The sequence below is a fragment of the Anarrhichthys ocellatus genome, unplaced genomic scaffold (assembly GCF_004355925.1).
Source record: "Anarrhichthys ocellatus isolate YVR2014 unplaced genomic scaffold, GSC_Weel_1.0 scaffold14, whole genome shotgun sequence".
In the NCBI taxonomy this organism is placed as follows: Eukaryota; Metazoa; Chordata; class Actinopteri; order Perciformes; family Anarhichadidae; genus Anarrhichthys; species Anarrhichthys ocellatus.
In genome coordinates, this window is record NW_022280044.1 from 1617595 (window position 1) to 1633991 (window position 16397).

Consider the following 16397-nt stretch of genomic DNA (forward strand, 5'->3'; position numbering starts at 1 on the left):
TGCATCTATCTTATAAAATGACAATCAATAACCATATAGACAACAGATTCCCTGTGAACTGTTTGAAGCCACAGGATTTTCCAAACTGTCGCGCAATACTACTTTTATTTTGTGATCGTAGCCGGATGTAGTCACCTCCTAATTCTGCGTTACCACTTTGAGTTTGACACAGAAGCCGACACAGTCTGTGGTCGTCGGTGAGCGTTGAAAGTTGATAAAAAATGTCCCAGATGCAGCTGTTGAGGTTGTTCATCAGTGAGCGGCTGAGTGCGGCCGCGGAGGACATCTTCGCTGCGGTGCAGAGGACGGTGACCGAGCGCGAGGAAGAAGCTGCTCGCTCAGAACGAGACGCTGACCAACATGGACTTAAACAAGAAGTGCATGTGCACAATGACGGTTTGTTTGTTTTCCTTCGTTTGTCACGTCCTAAAGCAGTATTAAAATGTCTCTTTACAGAGCTCTCACGGAGTCCCAGTGCATATGTGAAAGGAGCTTTTAGCTATGTGCAACCTGGTAAACTAAGTGGAGGCTAAATCCAACAACGTTAGAGCAGTGTAATGTTAAATCAGAGGACAAGTCTGGCCAAGTTATCGCGGTTTTCTGAGAAAGAAACATGTTCGGTTCAATGAACTTTGACATTGCAGTTAGTAAAGGGTCATAATGTGTTTTACTGCAGTGGAGTCCAAAAGGCTTTGTCCATTACCAAAACATGTTTACCTTTATCAAAGACAAATAAACAATACACTCATAATTTCAGCAATTTAGAACCCATTCAAAACAAAGAGAGCTGAGAGAAATGAGGGGAGAGATGGGGGATTGTAGGCAACAAATGCCTCTGCACAAACTCAATCCGGGGTCGTTGCGATTGCATGGTCAGCATCTTAAACCCCTCGGCCATCAGGATGCCGACCCAAACATTAAGTTAAAGACTCTATAAAAGTATAGAGTCTTGGAGGTGGACTCCCTCTCTAGCTTATCTCTCTTTTATGCAAATCAGACTTGATGATAAAATGCTAAAAGTGAAAGGTGGCAACGTTCTCACCTTTTCCTCTTCCACAGACGCCCCACAGGTCTTTGTCTGTGCACATGAGCAGAAACACTTCGAGCAGCAGTGGAGTCCTGAGAGCTGCCACAACAACCCCAGTGTGGACCAGGATGACACCGGCCTGCTGGCCCCAGAGCCTCCAGCAATCAAACAGGAACAGCCGTGGAGCAGTCCGGATATGGAGGACGCTGATACCAGCACTGGGAAAGTGACGCCCACTTACATGACAAGTTGCATTTTCTCAGACATGACTGAGTTACAAACTCATGACACAGGAAATGAAGACAGAAAGCCTGTATCGGTTGAGGGAACTGCTCAGTCGAGCAGTGAATATTGGACTCTTTTGCCAGATTGTTCTGTGAGTCTGAACAACATGGGGCCTGAGTTGGGTTTAGCCACGCAGACGGGCTACAGTATCGGTAAAGTCCACACGCAGAGCCCCACAGGGAGAAAGCAGCTGACTAAAAGTTGCGAACCACACAGCCCAACTCCACCAAATAAAGAGACGAAGAGCAGCAGCAAATCCTACCGCTGTCGTTTCTGTGGCAAAGAATTCAGCCACAGCGCACATCTGGCCACACACGCACAAATCCACACCAGTGAGAAACTGTTCATCTGTGAGGTGTGTGGTAAAGAGTTTCGACACGGCAACAGTGTGAACGTGCACATGAGGATTCACACGGAGGAGAAGCCATACCGTTGCAGGATTTGTGGGAAAGAGTTCCGCCACGTGGGCAACTTGAACGTACATACGAGAATCCATACGGGAGAGAAACCTCACACATGCACAGTGTGCGGGAAGAAGTTCAGTCGAAATAATTTGATGACAAAACACATGGCTGTACACACAGGTGAAAGGAGTTTGAACACGAAGAGTGTGTTGAGAAGAGGTTCAGTTGGCCTGACTTCATGAGAGTTAAGCACTGGTGGAATATCCAGTTTTCTGTGGGACAAAGGACAAATCTGTGACAATTCAAAGCTGTGATTCATCTTAATACCTTTTGTAGATGAATCATTGTACATTGATAATAGTATAATAGTTAAAGCATCAAATGATCTAACATCTAAACATTCTGGTTACTGTAGCCCAAAGATCAGTATGAGAAGTAACCGATCAGACCTTGTTAATAAACTTTTATCCTGATTAAAATGGTAATTTCATTTCCATTCTCTAATGCTGAACTACAGACTTCACCTACAAACTCGTTCTGCTCAGTGAACTTCTTTTCTGAACTAAAACAAGACATTTTTTCTCATTTCACGCTTTTGACTTGGAATGTTATGTCGTGTGGTTGCCTAGTGACGGATTGTCAACAATGTCGAAAATGTCTTCCGTGAAGAGAAGGTTGATCAAAACCCTCGCCGAAACCATCTCCAAACAAGTGGAGCACTGTGAGTATTCAGCTCAGACTTACGAACCGAACAAGTTCTCTTCATATTGTAAAGCGGTGCGCCTCCCGCCGGTACGGGCTGCGGCCGGTAGGAGAGGTGCGACGGCAGTTGCCGTTTTTTTAAGCCTTTGTTTTTCATATTTTTAATTCACGCAATCGGCTACCATGCAACTATAACAAAGTGCCGCACAGCTTATGAAATAACATGTGAAATGTCAGCCACTATTTTTCAATGATTCCAGTCAATAAAGCAGAGGTGGAGTGTCTAATCCACGCCTTTAACGTGCTTATGAGTGAGCCGACTGTTCCCGGAAGAGCAGTGACCGGCCTGGACAGAGGGAAGTTCAGGAGCATGCTGCAGAACACCTTCGGCATAACCGACGACATTGTGATGGATAGAGGTAATCCGTCTGTTTCACATTGATATTATATATTACAAGTGTACAGAATGACACATATTTCATAATTGGATAACCACCAGTGGTTTGGATGCAGAGTATTGTGATTGTTTGATAACCTGACCGTGTTCTGAGTGTTTGAGATGATCTGTTCCCCAGTCTTCTGGACATTTGACAAAGACAACGACAGCCTTATCAGTATGAAAGAATGGATTGAGGGACTGTCTGTTTTCCTTCGAGGGACCTTGGATGAACAAATAAAATGTAAGCTCTCAACCTTCGTGCTCTGACTCACACACTTGCATAACAAAATCTTGAGTTGCAAGCTTTTATTTCAGGTAATAACTCTTCTCTTTTTGCATGGCTCAGACTGCTTCCAGGTGTATGACTTGAACGACGATGGCGACATCTCCAGAGAGGAGATGTATCACATGCTGAAGGACTGCCTCCCCGGACTGTCCTCTGAGGAACGTGAGGAAGGAGTCAAAGACTTGGTGGAGATCACGCTCAAGAAGATGGTGAGGGGATGAATGCTGCTGGCCTGTTGGTTTAAAAATTCCTTGATTTACCTCTACATATGTTCTCTCCTCCTTCAAAAGGATGTCAAAGTTTTGTGTTTCAGAGGGTGAAAAGTAGAAACAATCTGAGATTCACATATCTGACTAATTTATGTACACAACTGGCTACAAACACATTTTATATTTTCGTAGGACCATAACCATGATGGCAGACTGTCTTTAACTGACTTTGAACAGTCAGTTAGAGAGGAGAATCTACTACTTGAGGCTTTTGGAACTTGCCTCCCTGACGTCACGGTAATCACAAATTAAAGTAGTAAATTAGTAAATAAATTAAGTAATTTCTACATCAGAAATTCTTAATCTTGCACTCTTTTCCCCCCCCTGTTTTCAGAGAATTGAGACATTTGAGCAGCATGTATTTCAAGAACTGAAACAATGAAGGAATCACATTCAAGTGCTATTTCAGAAATATATTCTTTAATAAAAATGTAATAGCTGTTTGAATTGTGGGGCAACATTTGTAAATAAAAGCAATCTGCCAAGGGAAACGGTTTGAATTGTAATTTTCCAAAAGAATCTCCAGAAATTCCAGCATTAAGGCAGCTCATTGGATCAAATCCGACGACGTGGTTTCAGCTTTTTCTCTACTGGTTTAAGGCCAGGAACGGATTCCACCTGAGAACAAAGACAAAATGTATTTTACTAACACAAATAATGGAATTAAAGCTACAGTGAAGAATTAGTTTTATTCTGACTTTCATTAAAAAAAGAAATCTGACTATAGGATACCTTATTCATCGTGTTCCTGATCAGGTTTACAGTTGTGTTTAGTGACTCATCCTCCATGTCCAGTTTGGGAGGTTCCGGTAGCTTTGGCCCAATAAGTGTCTCATTGTTTCTAGTAACATCAGTCGGTGAGTGCTCCGCTGCAGCTTCCATCTTGCGTTTCCTGTTCTCCAAGTGTGTGGTTCTTGGGACAAATCTGGCTACTGTAGAAGACTGACTTGAGGTCAGTCTGCGTTCTGTGTCTCTGTCTGAAGAGGTTTGGCCGGAGCTTGAACTGGGCCCTTGCTGCTGTTTTGTGTCAATGACGGCATTATGTAATGTCCCCATTTTGTCTTCTGTCGGTATAGTCCCATGTTGATTTTTATGCCAGTAGTAATGGTATTCCTGGGGAGGTAATGGCAGTAGAGGAAAGTCTGAATAGTGGCTGATGTTTGACTTCTTCTCTGAATTATCATTGTCGGAGGTTTTATCACGTCTGGGGATGACCGTCTCTGATGTGGTGGCTGTGTTTGATGACGTGGTCTCCTTGTTTACTGTCTCCTTGTTTACGGCCTCCTGTTTCCTTTCTCTTGCTTTGAAACAATATAAGAGAGAAAAAAAAAACACAGTTCAAGTTCATGTTTGTCATTCCAACTATAAAGACAAAATAAAACATTTAATTAAATAAAATATCTGAGTTATTTCAAATAAAAGTGCATTAAAAGTAGTAGAACATGATACTAAGTATATGTACAACGTATCTACCAATATCACATCAGTTTATTGGTGTTTTCTGTAAGTGCATACATCTAAACATGATGTTAAATTGTACCTTTATTCTGAACAGCCCTGATAACATATCTCCTCCTGTCTTGAAGCTTCAGCCTGGTGTCTTCCATAGTCTCATATTCTGGGACGTAGCACACATGCAGCACACCACCGTAAAAACTCTTCTCATCCATGCGTCGTTTGGCTGCTCTGAAACAGACAGTTTAAAGTTATTTAGCCAGTCTATTCAACTTTTCCAGTACAGTATAATGAACACGGTACGTTAGTAACACGCTGTACCTGGCGCTGGTGAGTTTCTGGAACTTAACAAGGTAGACCTCCGTGAATTCCTCAGCAGGGTACTCGTCCAGGGGCCTGTACTCCTCCACAGCTCCGTACAGGGCACACAGTTGGATCAGCTCTGTCATCACCCCGATGGCTGGGACCCCTTGGACCATCAGGTAACACGACTCTAAATTGATGGTGTACACCTGATGATGCACAAGACAAATATGATGACCTATACTCGACAATGAGCCACACTAGAATATGTCTGTATTGTCTATAACGACGTTACCTTTAAGATAAGAGTCGCAGGCTGCAGCGTCTCTTATCTTCAGATTTATGTTTTTTTTAATAACTTATATCGAGCTAATTCATACCTTAACCGCTTTATCTCTTCTTCCATCTCTATATTTAGGTCGAGAAATGCATATCTTCTGCTGTTCGTGGTGTTTATAAACATCTGGGACGCGCCAACAGTCTGAACTGTTCTTGCCAGGTGCCGCCATGTTTATGGAAATACATTTCCGGTTGACACACTTTCAAAATAAAAGCTCGTTCTCTTTCGAATACTCACGCATCGACTGCGTGCTCGTGTTTAATTATCTTATTTTGAAACGTGCTCGAAATCAGCTGCTTTGGTCTAACGCTAGCGAGGCGCAGGGAGCACATCGATCGGCTGGGTTTGTTGCACATTGAACGTCAGCAGAGTAACCTGTGTGAAAATAATGTTTAGTAATCAGGGCATTCAACCCGTAACTGTTGTCTTTAACAACACAAAAAACTGCTTTCTTCAGCTCTCCTCGAAGTTGATATCGCATCTTTCCCTGCACGAGGTAAGTTAACTTAGCTAGCTACCTGGCTGTCAGTTTCAGCTAGCTAGCTAGCACTTATCAGTAGAGGCAGTTTAGTTTGCTGAAACAATATTCAAGCAAAAAATATAGGCCTGTGTTTGAAAACGGTGTTTATTGTTTTCTTGAACGTGTGCTTTTGTGTTTCCTTTATTTATTAATTTAACATTACTGAATTAACGCGTCTGTTTAAGTTTACTTTTGCTCTGCCAAAGACATCTTCTGAGAGACCGTTCAGAGTATTGGATATATACGTAACGATTACATAGACAGAATAAATGCATCAGGTCAACATTAACATAAAGAAAGAGTTGAGTGTTGTCAGCAGTAGCAATGGGATATTTAATCCACGTGGTTTCTCCTTGGGTTTAATAACAATTGAGGTAATAATAACATCAATAAGCAGATAGAAAATACTTTTTCACTATTACATTTTGACCCAACCATTTTAGTAGTAGTTTCCTTGCATTCTCACTTGGTGGTGACAAAACTTAACATTTTTTGGTGGCACAGGCGAGTGGGTAAATACCAGAGCATTCTTATAAATGACTGCATGGTTTTGTAACATGGTGGTCAAGTAACACCTGACCATCCAAAGACCACTATCTTTCAGAGGAGGATGTGTGATATAATGTGAATGAGAGAGCTTGCATGACAATTGTACAAGCCTTCCTCCTGTTTTGTTTGGCTGGGTGGTGTGGAGAATCATAGGCTCAGCCCTCCTCTTCATCTTTACACAGGTATCAAACTTGTGCTAGCTCTGTAATTGAAGCTGTGTAGAACGACTCAAATGAGCAGAAAAGCAGGACGATTATGATGCAGTCGTTTAATAGATAAAGTGTCACAGCAGTCCAAAAAATACAACAGCAAAAACTGTGTGTGTGTCTCTGGTCAGAACCAGGCTTTGGAGTTGTCCTGGGGCCATGGATCTCCGGTGTTCCTCAGCTGGACTCAAAACAGAACCTCCAGCAGCCTTGACAGCCATAAAGTGGAGCTGTGTCGACAGCTGGGAGAAAAGCTTGGCCTGAGCGACGGAGAGCAGGTACGGCTTCACAATGAGCATTTTGTTCTGTGCTCTGTTTCCCAACTATAATCTCTACGTGACACATGCTGGCAGTCTTTTGACAGCTTAATATAATTGTCAGGTCTGTCTAGGCCGACTCGGTGTTTGTGACTGAGTTGTTGTGTCATTTCACTCAGGGCTTCCTGAGACCATGTCACCAGGTCTCATCAGTGCATCAAGTGTTTGTGGAGCCACTGTCATCTGATGACTGGGAAATCTTGGTGGGTGAGCAGCGTAGAGACTTAATTAGTCACCCAATGTCTTCGTGGTGAAAAAAATATACTATATGTATAAATGTTTTTTCTGACAATTGTCCCACTAGAAAATGATACATCAGGGATAGGCTTGCAACCCAGATTCACATCAAACAATATTTAACTGTCTGTTTTTGGTGACTGTCACCCTCAGGAGCTTCACAGTGCTGCACTGGAGCAGCAGCTGTTGGATCAGATCAGAGTTGTTTTTCAAGATGCCGTGTTTCCTGTGTGGGTGGACAGCCACACTGTCATCTACATCCAAATAGGTCAGAATTATTCCAATAATTACTACCTTTTGTTACTAAATAATCCGAAGACGACGTGGTTTCAACTAGTTAAGCCGACCTATTAAAGCGTTTGTTCAGCTCCTTTTTGTTTACATTTTATACGTTGTTCTTTACCGGGGACAGTATTCATAACGCAGTATGATCTGTTCTTAACTCTGTGCAGCATCGCTTTCGCCATCTGTGCCTTATGGTCGCTTGGAGCAGTTCACAGAACTAGTTGTCTCTCCTAAGAACCGTGCTGGAATTGGCCACCTCAATGATTCTCCAGTGAGAAACATCAAGAAACAAGATTTTCACAGACAGCAGAATATGGATCTTTCAAACCCCTCAGGACCATCATTAGAAGGTACCGCCCCTGTCCCTCAAATCCACCAGTGGGGTGGCATAGCTGACCTGAAGAGCCTGCTCCGCTATATGATAAAAGGTACTTATGACCCGGTTAAAGAGCTACCACCTTTACCTGACGTCCCCGTCCTCTTCACTGACTCTATCTACAGAGTGTGCGGTGCACCTCCAGACTCCCTTTGCACTATAGGCCATATTGCAACTGCCGCTATTCATTTACTTCCTTGGAGCCAGGGGTTGAATGCTGGGCCAACTGGAGGTCAGTCACCGGTGACTTATGGCCTGCTCTCCAAAGTTCTCTCTCCTAAAGAATCAAGGGACAGAGCCAAGCAGGCTATGGAGAAAAAGAAGAATGCAGGTGTTGGTAAAGTTGCTGGAGGAGAGGAGGTGAAAGAAGAGGAAGCTACGGTGGTCAGGGTGGTGTGTCATGATACTGAGAAGCTGACACGCAAGGGAAGAAGTCACAGCAAGGGAGAGATCCATAGTGGAAGAGTGTGGGTGAGTTTACTCGCTGTTCATTTATGACTATGGTACTTTAACTGTAGCTCAGTCCTCTGCTTCTTTATATGCTGCTATAGCTCATATAGTTATTGTGTTTTCAGATCCCACAGCCCCTGGCCTTCAGGTTGAATATCACCCCACATTCAACAGTTAGAATTAAGCCAGTCAAATCATCTATCAAAGTAGCCTCCTCTATTCGTCTACAGCCTCTCACACCACTGGTGAGTGCTGAAGTAACCATATGTGAATACAGTATGGAGTTAGAGATTTTCATTTGATTTATTCAACTATTAGTCCTCAAAATGGTAAATTGTCAAAGCCACATGTAATTGAATCTTCCTCTCTCCCTTCTGTCCATGTGATATTTGACATTTTCTCTCCAGTTCGAAGAGGACGATGAAGAGATCCAAACAGCTTTCCTCGGTTGGCTACACACTCAGAGTCATGAACCTTTAGACTGTCTGACTGCACGGTCTGGCACCATTCTCCTACATGGAACTGATGGTGATTCATTTGTTCTCCTCTTTTACGGGTTATTGTAAATCCACCAATGGCACTTCTATAAAAATGACCGATCAACTGAAGACCAAAAATCCCATAATACACACATTCAAGTTACAATACTTTCAGCTGCATTCACTGTTCTCCCTTTTTCTTCTTATTTATAGCAAAGTTAGAGTTTGCCTTAACTGTACTGAAACCGGAACCAGCGAGTGACCCTCCAGACCAGCTGTTTTTACTAGCATCAGCTGTTATCCAGAAGGAAAACATACAGGTACAAGCATGCATGTCATGTAAATTGCCCGTTAGTGTTCTGTAATAACAACATATTTCTGCATGCAGTTTGTGCTCTGCATAGTTTCATGCAGGTTATTGATAAAAAAAACTGAATATCTCAAAACCTCTTGGTTTCAAAAAGCTCACACTACGTGTCCCCTACAGGTTGACAGAGAGCCAGCGACATTGCCAGCTGTGAATTCTACAACTGAAACGCCCGACCCGGAGCTTCCCTCCCTCAGTATTCTAGGGTAAGTTTGTAGCTGTCTGTTCGCCCATGTGTGGTTTAAAGAAGGATCTCTCTGCATCTCTCACTCCACTAACTTCATATTTTCCCAGTGGGATCCATGAGCTTAGTAGGACTGGTTCTGACTTCATCTCCCACAGCCTTCTGGGTAGTCCCCTCTCAAGAGAGCTTGGTACAACTGGACGGGGACTCCAGGGAGGAGCTCTACTCATCACTGGTGCTAAGGTATCTGTTAATATACACGGAGAGTGAATTAAAATATCTACAATGATTTTGAAGTGCTGATCAGACAGACTTACTTTACTTCATCTCTATCCCTAACAATGTTCTTTTGTATACTATGTAACATATACTATGTTATTATACACCCTCACAGGGAAGTGGAAAGAGCACTCTATCCCGAGCCCTTTGTAGAAAAGCTAGAGAAGATCTGGATGCACATGTTGAGCTGGTGGACTGCAAAAAACTACAAGGTAAATGTACATGTAGATACTGTGTATCAAATACATCTAGTTGAACGTATTTATCATGGACTAAACGGACTGGTAAAGAAGGCCAGCAGTGTCCTGGGATGCCATGATGGCCAAGCTATCATCCCTGATGGACATCACCTCCCAGCCCATGCAGGACACTATCAGCTCTGTGCAGCTCCTTCAGTGACCGGCTGCTTCACGGCGGTGTGTGAAGGAGAGATACCGCAGGTCCTTCCTTCCTGCCGCTGTCAGAATTCACAACCGACACTGCTCCCAATAGAACACACGCACCATATATTAACCCGGCAAATTACTCATTCATTCATTCATGTGCAATATTAATATCAATGTACGTATGTGCAAGATTAATACTCTGCAATACAAACACTTCATACTTACTTATGTGCAACAATGTGTATTCTATTGTATTTTTTAATTCTTTTTTCTTTGCGATTTACTTATTTATTATACCTTTACTGTTTGACTATTTATTGTACTTGTTTTTATTTTCTTGTTTTGTTTTTTACTGTCGTCTCTTGTTGCACTGTCCACTTTGCTGCTGTAATCCGGCAAATGTCCCCGCTGCGGGACTAATAGAGGATTATCTTATCTCTTATCTAATTGGGGTTTGTTTTTTTTCTTCTCAGGCAAAAGGGCAGAAACAGTGCGACAGATGCTGCAGGATATTTTTGAACAGGCGGAGTGGAGGCAGCCATCAGTTGTTCTGCTTGATGACCTGGATCATATGACTGGGGCACCAACCTCACCAGAGCATGAGCATGGCGCTGAGGCGCTGCTGCAACAGCACATTGCACAGAGTAAACCATGAATTCTTTATTTTGTATTTGTGTGTGGGGGGAGATGTCTGTGGTCATGTATGTTCACAGGTGGTTATTATCACAGGCCTTGATGCTGATTCCTCTTGTTTGTGGCTGCAGGTCTGAAGGATGTCGTGGATGAGGTAACGGCTCACTCCAGTCTGGTGTGTCTGATCATCACCAGCCAGAGTGAGCATTCCCTCCACCCCTCCCTGACCGAGATGCAGGGGTCCCACTTCATCCAGGGCTTTGCACACATCCAGCCATCAGACCAGGTCAACACACACACACACACACACACACACACACACGTAAACAAAATAAAAACCAACAGCTTTCTTGTTTGCTATTGTTTGTAGGCTCAAAGAGCTGAAATCCTGCACCACCTGATACTCAGAAAAACCAGCATATCTGGTGAGACCCTCCAGACTCTAGACCTGGCAGCTGTTGCCAAGGAGACGGAGGGATACACGCCCCAAGACCTTTTGCTGCTGTTGGAGCGGGCGGTCCATGCCAACACTGTACAAGGAGGACACAGTGACCAGGGTACCAAAGATTTTGGTTACACTCAAGTTATACAAATCATAATTTATTCCATGTTGTTTATTTAAAGTTGACTTTCAGGTTCTTTAAGTCCTTTGCTTCATGTCTTCTAATCGAGCTAATGCTAGTTCATTGTGTGCTCCGTATCCCTCAGGTGTGTGTCTGTCGTGGAGGGACTTTGCGCAGGCTCTCAAGGGATTCACGCCTCCCTCGCTGTGGGGTGTAGACCTCCACACCCCGAGTGGAGTTGGGCTGGAGAGGGTGGGGGGGCTGAGGGAAGTGCGACAGCAACTAATGGATACCATACTGCTCCCCGCTAAGGTCAGTGTCAGCGTCAGCATGAGTAATCACAAGACATACGGGCGTGTTTTCAGTCAGATGGAAGTACCACTGTGTCATACAGGAGGAACAGAAGTGAAATACAATAATAAATGTGATGACAATCCATTTATTACCATTTCAACACCATAATTGCTCTATTGATTGTTGCAACAATAAACCATTAAGTCTCAACACAAGTGGGAGTAATACCACTAAAAGTAAATGCAGACTAATTGATTTTAATCAAACAAAATTTACTTTCAAAGCTTTTATCTCTACCAGAACAATAAACGTGTAAACCTTTTCCTTTATTCATAAGATTTACAATAGAAAGAGGTGATAAATGAGTCTTTGAGTTCCAACACCATTTCCTGTTTTTATTATGTTTTTGTTATTTCCACTTTATGTACAGTTATTAGAAAACAAGCAAGTCTGTCTCGCGAGTAGATGGTTTTGATTTGATCAGCTCTCATCGTCTTAAATCTCTCTGCTGCCATTTTGTTTGTTCCAAACCAGACCCAGGAGCAGGTCATGGGAATGAAACGTACACTTTATACAGTAGATACCTCAAAGTTAGTGACGTAAAATTGGCGTATTCACTGTTAAGTGTACTTTATAGCATTATATTATGACAACCCTTGATTCATGTTATATTGGCTTAATAATGTAATGACAGCAATAACTTTTAAGTATAAAATACAAAATAAATGTAAATCCTTGGTAATTGATCGTGAGTGTTTGGTGTGTTGCAGTATCCAATCCTGTTCTCCAATCTTCCAATCCGCCATCGCTCAGGAATATTGCTGTATGGAGCTCCTGGTACAGGGAAGACCCTGCTGGCCAGGGCCATGGCCAAAGACAGTGGTATGAACTTCATCAGCATCAAGGTAGACTGGGCTTTGATGCAGTCTTTCCTAATCAGAGCAACCTGTATCCTCACTGACGCAGGCTGTTTACCTCCCTCTAGGGACCTGAACTTCTTAGTAAGTACATTGGAGCTAGTGAGCAGGGAGTCCGTGATGTCTTCCAGAGGTTAGTCAACATGGTCACTTCATCAACTTCTCATGACTTCAGCAGTTGCTAGATATAACGAGTCACATCAAATATTTATAGTAATTGTAAGCGCCACTAACAGTTATTCACCGAGATTCCTCTTGTTTGCTCCAGGGCGCAAGCTGCCAAGCCATGCATTCTGTTCTTCGATGAGTTTGACTCTCTGGCTCCTAGAAGGGGCCATGACAGCACAGGTGTAACCGACCGTGTGGTTAACCAGCTCCTCACCCAGCTGGATGGGGTGGAGGGACTGCAGGGTAGGTCATACAGCAGTATACGACCAATAGTGAGTTCTGTATATTGACAATACATTTTGTAGAGATAAGGGCTACTACCGGTATATCGTTACACCCCTAGCCTGCAGGTTTACTAGGTAACTATTGCTTTAATTTACCTCTATTTTTTTTATGTTTGTATTTGTAGGTGTATATGTGCTTGCAGCCACCAGCCGTCCAGATCTGATCGATCCGGCCCTGCTGAGACCTGGACGACTGGACAAGTCCCTCTACTGCCCCCCCCCTGACCTGGTCTGTTGCAATGAAATCAACCACTTCTAATTGCCACGTTGTAACATAATAACACTACACTTTATGCTGTAATTTAGACAAGGGGTAAGAAACTCAGTGTTTATTCAAGACATGTCCTTGTTAGTAAGTCCAACTGTTACATTTCCAGGAAGCTCGTGTAGAGATCCTGAAGGCTCTGAGCGCCGGCATCGCGCTGGCCGCTGACGTGGACTTTGAGCAGCTGGCAGCAGTAACGGAGCAGTTCACCGGGGCAGACCTGAAGGCCCTGCTCTACAATGCACAGCTGGAAGCCATCCACAACAGCATGGGCTCCAGCTCACCACATGTAGGTCTACTGTACTTAACAGACAAGTCATTGAAGAGCTCATAAGCATACATTTAAGCTTTCTTGAGCTGCAATAACACAGTGAAGCCACTTTGCTGGTCCATAAGTTGTTTTTTTTTTTAAGAACTGGCCTTCTGTTTCTGGGCGATAATCAGGAACTGGCCTCCGGCTCAGACAGCGACATGAGCCTGTCCTCCATGATGTTCCCGAACAACAGCAGTTGCTCAGATGATTCGGTTGGGGAGGGGGACCCAGGCGTGGGGCTGGACCAGTCCATGATCCTCCTGGAGCCCAGTGACCTTCAAGCAGAAGACGAACCACATCATGGCAATGTTTGGAGACTCTACTTTGGAAGCTCATACGAGTCAGAGTTGGAGAATTCACCGATTTCAGGACTGGTGAGCGGTGCTGGCAACACATCTTTCTATTATTTAACTCCATTTAATAATTCAATGATAGGTTCACAGATTTCATCGTGGAATATATTTTCCAAGCTGAGATGTTGTCTGGCAACTTAACAACTTATGTAAAGGAATAGTTCAACATTTTTGGGAAATACACTTATTTGCTTCCCATCCAAGCGTGAGATGAAAACAGTTAGTATCATGTCTGTGCATTCACTATGGAGCTGCAATCAGGCTATGGTTAGCCTAGCATAGCATTAACAGTCCAAAGTGAAAGACGCGCCCTCCAACACCTCTGAAACTCACTGATTAGCGTGCTTTATTTTGTTTGTGTGATTCATACAATAAATCGAAACAGCACTTTACTCCCCGTAAAATCACTTCAGTTTTTGTACAAATGAAACAATATATATTTTAGGTTTTTGTTTTTTTACTTTGGACAGAGCCAGACTTGCTGTCTTTATGTTAAGCTAGGCTAACAATGGCTTGATTCCAGCTCTGTAGACATTACATTGATGTTGACCTTCTCATACGCTCTTGGAGAGAAAGGGAACTTGTTGATTAATATGGTAGACCTGCTACAGACTGAAAAACATAAGTCATTTCTGATTAACTAAGCATTGGTTAGGAACAAACTCTCTGAATTGATACACTTCTAAATATAGTATTTCAAATGTTTTGATACTGAAGCAATCTCAATGACATTATTATATTGACATTGGGAGGGACACTTTGTAGAAACTCGGTGGTGTGATGTTGCAATCTAAACAATTCAACACATCCGGTCAAATTATTAAACATTTACAAAATTCTGTCCTGTCTGTATGTGTGTGTATACATTCACACAGGCCTCGTAATCATGTTATGCAGTGGTGCTTTTCAGTGCTTTCTCTCATGATTTGTGGGTGTGTCCATTTTCTCTCGCCTCCCTTGACAGAACTCCCGCTGCGTCTCTGGACCGAACTCCGTGACCCATGACTTAAGGGCATCAGGTCGGGAACCTGCACGCTCACTCACCCCTGCCTACATGTCCTCCCTCCAGAGCGGGTACAAAGATCTTGGCCCGGAGCAGCTGGAACGCCTACAACAAGACATTAACAACATCAAGAACAACTGCAGGAGAGCCAATGTGGGTGACAACAAATAAATCTGATGCTTTCTATATGCTTCAATACTGCAGTCTTCAGTGCTCAGCAACATACACGTAAATCTAGTTAATTCTACTCATAGCAATTGTATCAACCAGTGTTGTCAGATTGCAGGATAACTCTTGTACTTTGGCTGCAGGATGCCTGTGTCCGGGTGCATTCAGTCTCCAGCCAGCCAGGCCTGCTTCTGTGTCGGACTCATGTGAACTCCGCCTTGGCTGTGACCAGACCGTCTCTCAGCAAAGCCGACTGCAACAGATACGCAAAACTGTAAGTACGAGGATACCAGTTTGGACTGCACTGCAACGGTCACAGCAATACAACACCACTGTAACAAACTGTTTGCTCTACCGGAAGTGAATACATCGTTTTTCAATTGGCTATGGAATTTATCACGCGCCCTTTAGAAACAAGTGTTATGAAGCTGTTGTCAAGTAGCTGCAATAGAGGAAGATCTCTCATTTGATACTTTTTTTTTGGTTTATTTGGTATTTGATGGGAACTTTTAACTATTGTAAGATATACATATCATGAACTAACTTTAAATTCATCTTTTTAGATATGAAGCCTTCGACACTGCAGAAGATGGAAAATCTCTTCACTCAGCCAAATTAAAACCTGGACAACGTGTGACTTTAGCTTGATCAGACATGCTAGTTTTACACTCCTAATTTGATGATTCAATAGCTCTAGAGCTTTGAAGATGATGTAAATTAATATATTTCCTGCTGACTTGATTCTGAGTGAGACAGTTCTCTACTTTTAATGTAATCACTGTATATATGTAATTGTTAAAATAAAATTGTTGTACAAATCTTGCCAGCATTACTTAATTAAGCACTGATTATGAAACATTTTTATAATTTCTTTCATGACAATTCACTATATAGGCTAGTATGCAATAAACAAGTCATAGTATAGTCTGCCATGAAAATAGCATATAAAAAGGTATCCGTCATCGTCCGCTTATCCAGGGTCGGGCCAGGAGGCTATTCCTGACAACCCTAAAGGGAGGCAAAAAAAGAGTCTATATTATAGTCCATAAATTTATTTTATGTTGACAGTAAGCATATAGAATGTCAATATACAGTAGTTAAAAAAAAAATGATTGTATGTTGACGTAAAACAAATCAAGTCAAAATAGCAAAATATAGAATGTCAGAAAGTCATAGGATAGTACATTGAAAATATTCGTTGGATAGTATTTAACAGTAATAAAATTGTCATAACATAGTAAAAAAAAGTGATGCTATAATATAATGAAAACATGTTTAAAATATGTCATAG

General features: G+C 42.6%; 3 protein-coding genes across 7 annotated transcripts; 2 read left to right on the top strand and 1 right to left on the bottom strand.

Moving 5' to 3' along the window:
• The first annotated feature begins 175 nt into the window (after positions 1-175).
• Positions 176-5652, top strand: clxn (calaxin). 2 transcript variants are annotated; one of them, XM_031854092.1, is made up of 7 exons: positions 176-396; positions 1060-2437; positions 2679-2837; positions 2994-3098; positions 3204-3352; positions 3545-3649; positions 3747-5652. In XM_031854092.1, the coding sequence occupies exons 2-7, from the start codon at positions 2362-2364 to the stop codon at positions 3792-3794; spliced, it is 642 nt and encodes a 213-aa protein (XP_031709952.1). In that variant the 5' UTR covers positions 176-396; positions 1060-2361; the 3' UTR covers positions 3795-5652. The 2 variants fall into 2 exon arrangements, with proteins under 2 accessions (XP_031709952.1, XP_031709951.1); XM_031854091.1 differs by lacking the exons at positions 2679-2837; positions 2994-3098; positions 3204-3352; positions 3545-3649; positions 3747-5652 and having other exon boundaries at positions 1060-2352.
• Positions 3279-5679, bottom strand: rbm48 (RNA binding motif protein 48). 2 transcript variants are annotated; one of them, XM_031854089.1, is made up of 5 exons: positions 5551-5679; positions 5189-5379; positions 4953-5098; positions 4145-4713; positions 3279-4030 (listed from the first exon to the last, which is right to left on the bottom strand). In XM_031854089.1, the coding sequence occupies exons 1-5, from the start codon at positions 5677-5679 to the stop codon at positions 3968-3970; spliced, it is 1098 nt and encodes a 365-aa protein (XP_031709949.1). In that variant the 3' UTR covers positions 3279-3967. The 2 variants fall into 2 exon arrangements, with proteins under 2 accessions (XP_031709949.1, XP_031709950.1); XM_031854090.1 differs by having other exon boundaries at positions 5466-5625.
• A 65-nt stretch (positions 5680-5744) lies between these two features.
• pex1 (peroxisomal biogenesis factor 1) lies at positions 5745-15926 on the top strand. Of its 3 annotated transcripts, XM_031854087.1 has the most exons (24): positions 5745-6006; positions 6917-7063; positions 7222-7305; positions 7493-7607; positions 7792-8471; positions 8576-8695; positions 8858-8978; positions 9143-9249; positions 9417-9502; positions 9591-9723; positions 9875-9971; positions 10619-10789; positions 10910-11064; positions 11149-11335; positions 11487-11653; positions 12406-12540; positions 12621-12685; positions 12821-12963; positions 13130-13233; positions 13382-13558; positions 13714-13956; positions 14900-15091; positions 15250-15380; positions 15670-15926. In XM_031854087.1, the coding sequence occupies exons 1-24, from the start codon at positions 5899-5901 to the stop codon at positions 15752-15754; spliced, it is 3753 nt and encodes a 1250-aa protein (XP_031709947.1). In that variant the 5' UTR covers positions 5745-5898; the 3' UTR covers positions 15755-15926. The 3 variants fall into 3 exon arrangements, 2 of the variants coding, with proteins under 2 accessions (XP_031709947.1, XP_031709948.1); XR_004213001.1 differs by lacking the exon at positions 15670-15926 and having other exon boundaries at positions 14900-15166; positions 15250-15322; XM_031854088.1 differs by lacking the exons at positions 14900-15091; positions 15250-15380; positions 15670-15926 and having other exon boundaries at positions 13683-13788.
• Positions 15927-16397: the final 471 nt, after the last annotated feature.

Bases quoted from the DNA above. Each gene is read 5' to 3' on its own strand.
- clxn (XM_031854091.1), top strand. From the start codon at position 222: ATGTCCCAGATGCAGCTGTTGAGGTTGTTCATCAGTGAGCGGCTGAGT. The intron at 397-1,059 runs GTTTGTTTGTTT...CCTCTTCCACAG, and splicing joins AGTGCATGTGCACAATGACG to ACGCCCCACAGGTCTTTGTC.
- rbm48 (XM_031854089.1), bottom strand. From the start codon at position 5,679: ATGGCGGCACCTGGCAAGAACAGTTCAGACTGTTGGCGCGTCCCAGAT. The intron at 5,380-5,550 runs GTATGAATTAGC...GTGCATCATCAG, and splicing joins GAAGAGATAAAGCGGTTAAG to GTGTACACCATCAATTTAGA. The intron at 5,099-5,188 runs GTACAGCGTGTT...TGTCTGTTTCAG, and splicing joins CAGAAACTCACCAGCGCCAG to AGCAGCCAAACGACGCATGG.
- pex1 (XM_031854087.1), top strand. From the start codon at position 5,899: ATGTTTAGTAATCAGGGCATTCAACCCGTAACTGTTGTCTTTAACAAC. The intron at 7,306-7,492 runs GTGGGTGAGCAG...TGTCACCCTCAG, and splicing joins CTGATGACTGGGAAATCTTG to GAGCTTCACAGTGCTGCACT. The intron at 11,336-11,486 runs GTACCAAAGATT...CGTATCCCTCAG, and splicing joins AGGAGGACACAGTGACCAGG to GTGTGTGTCTGTCGTGGAGG.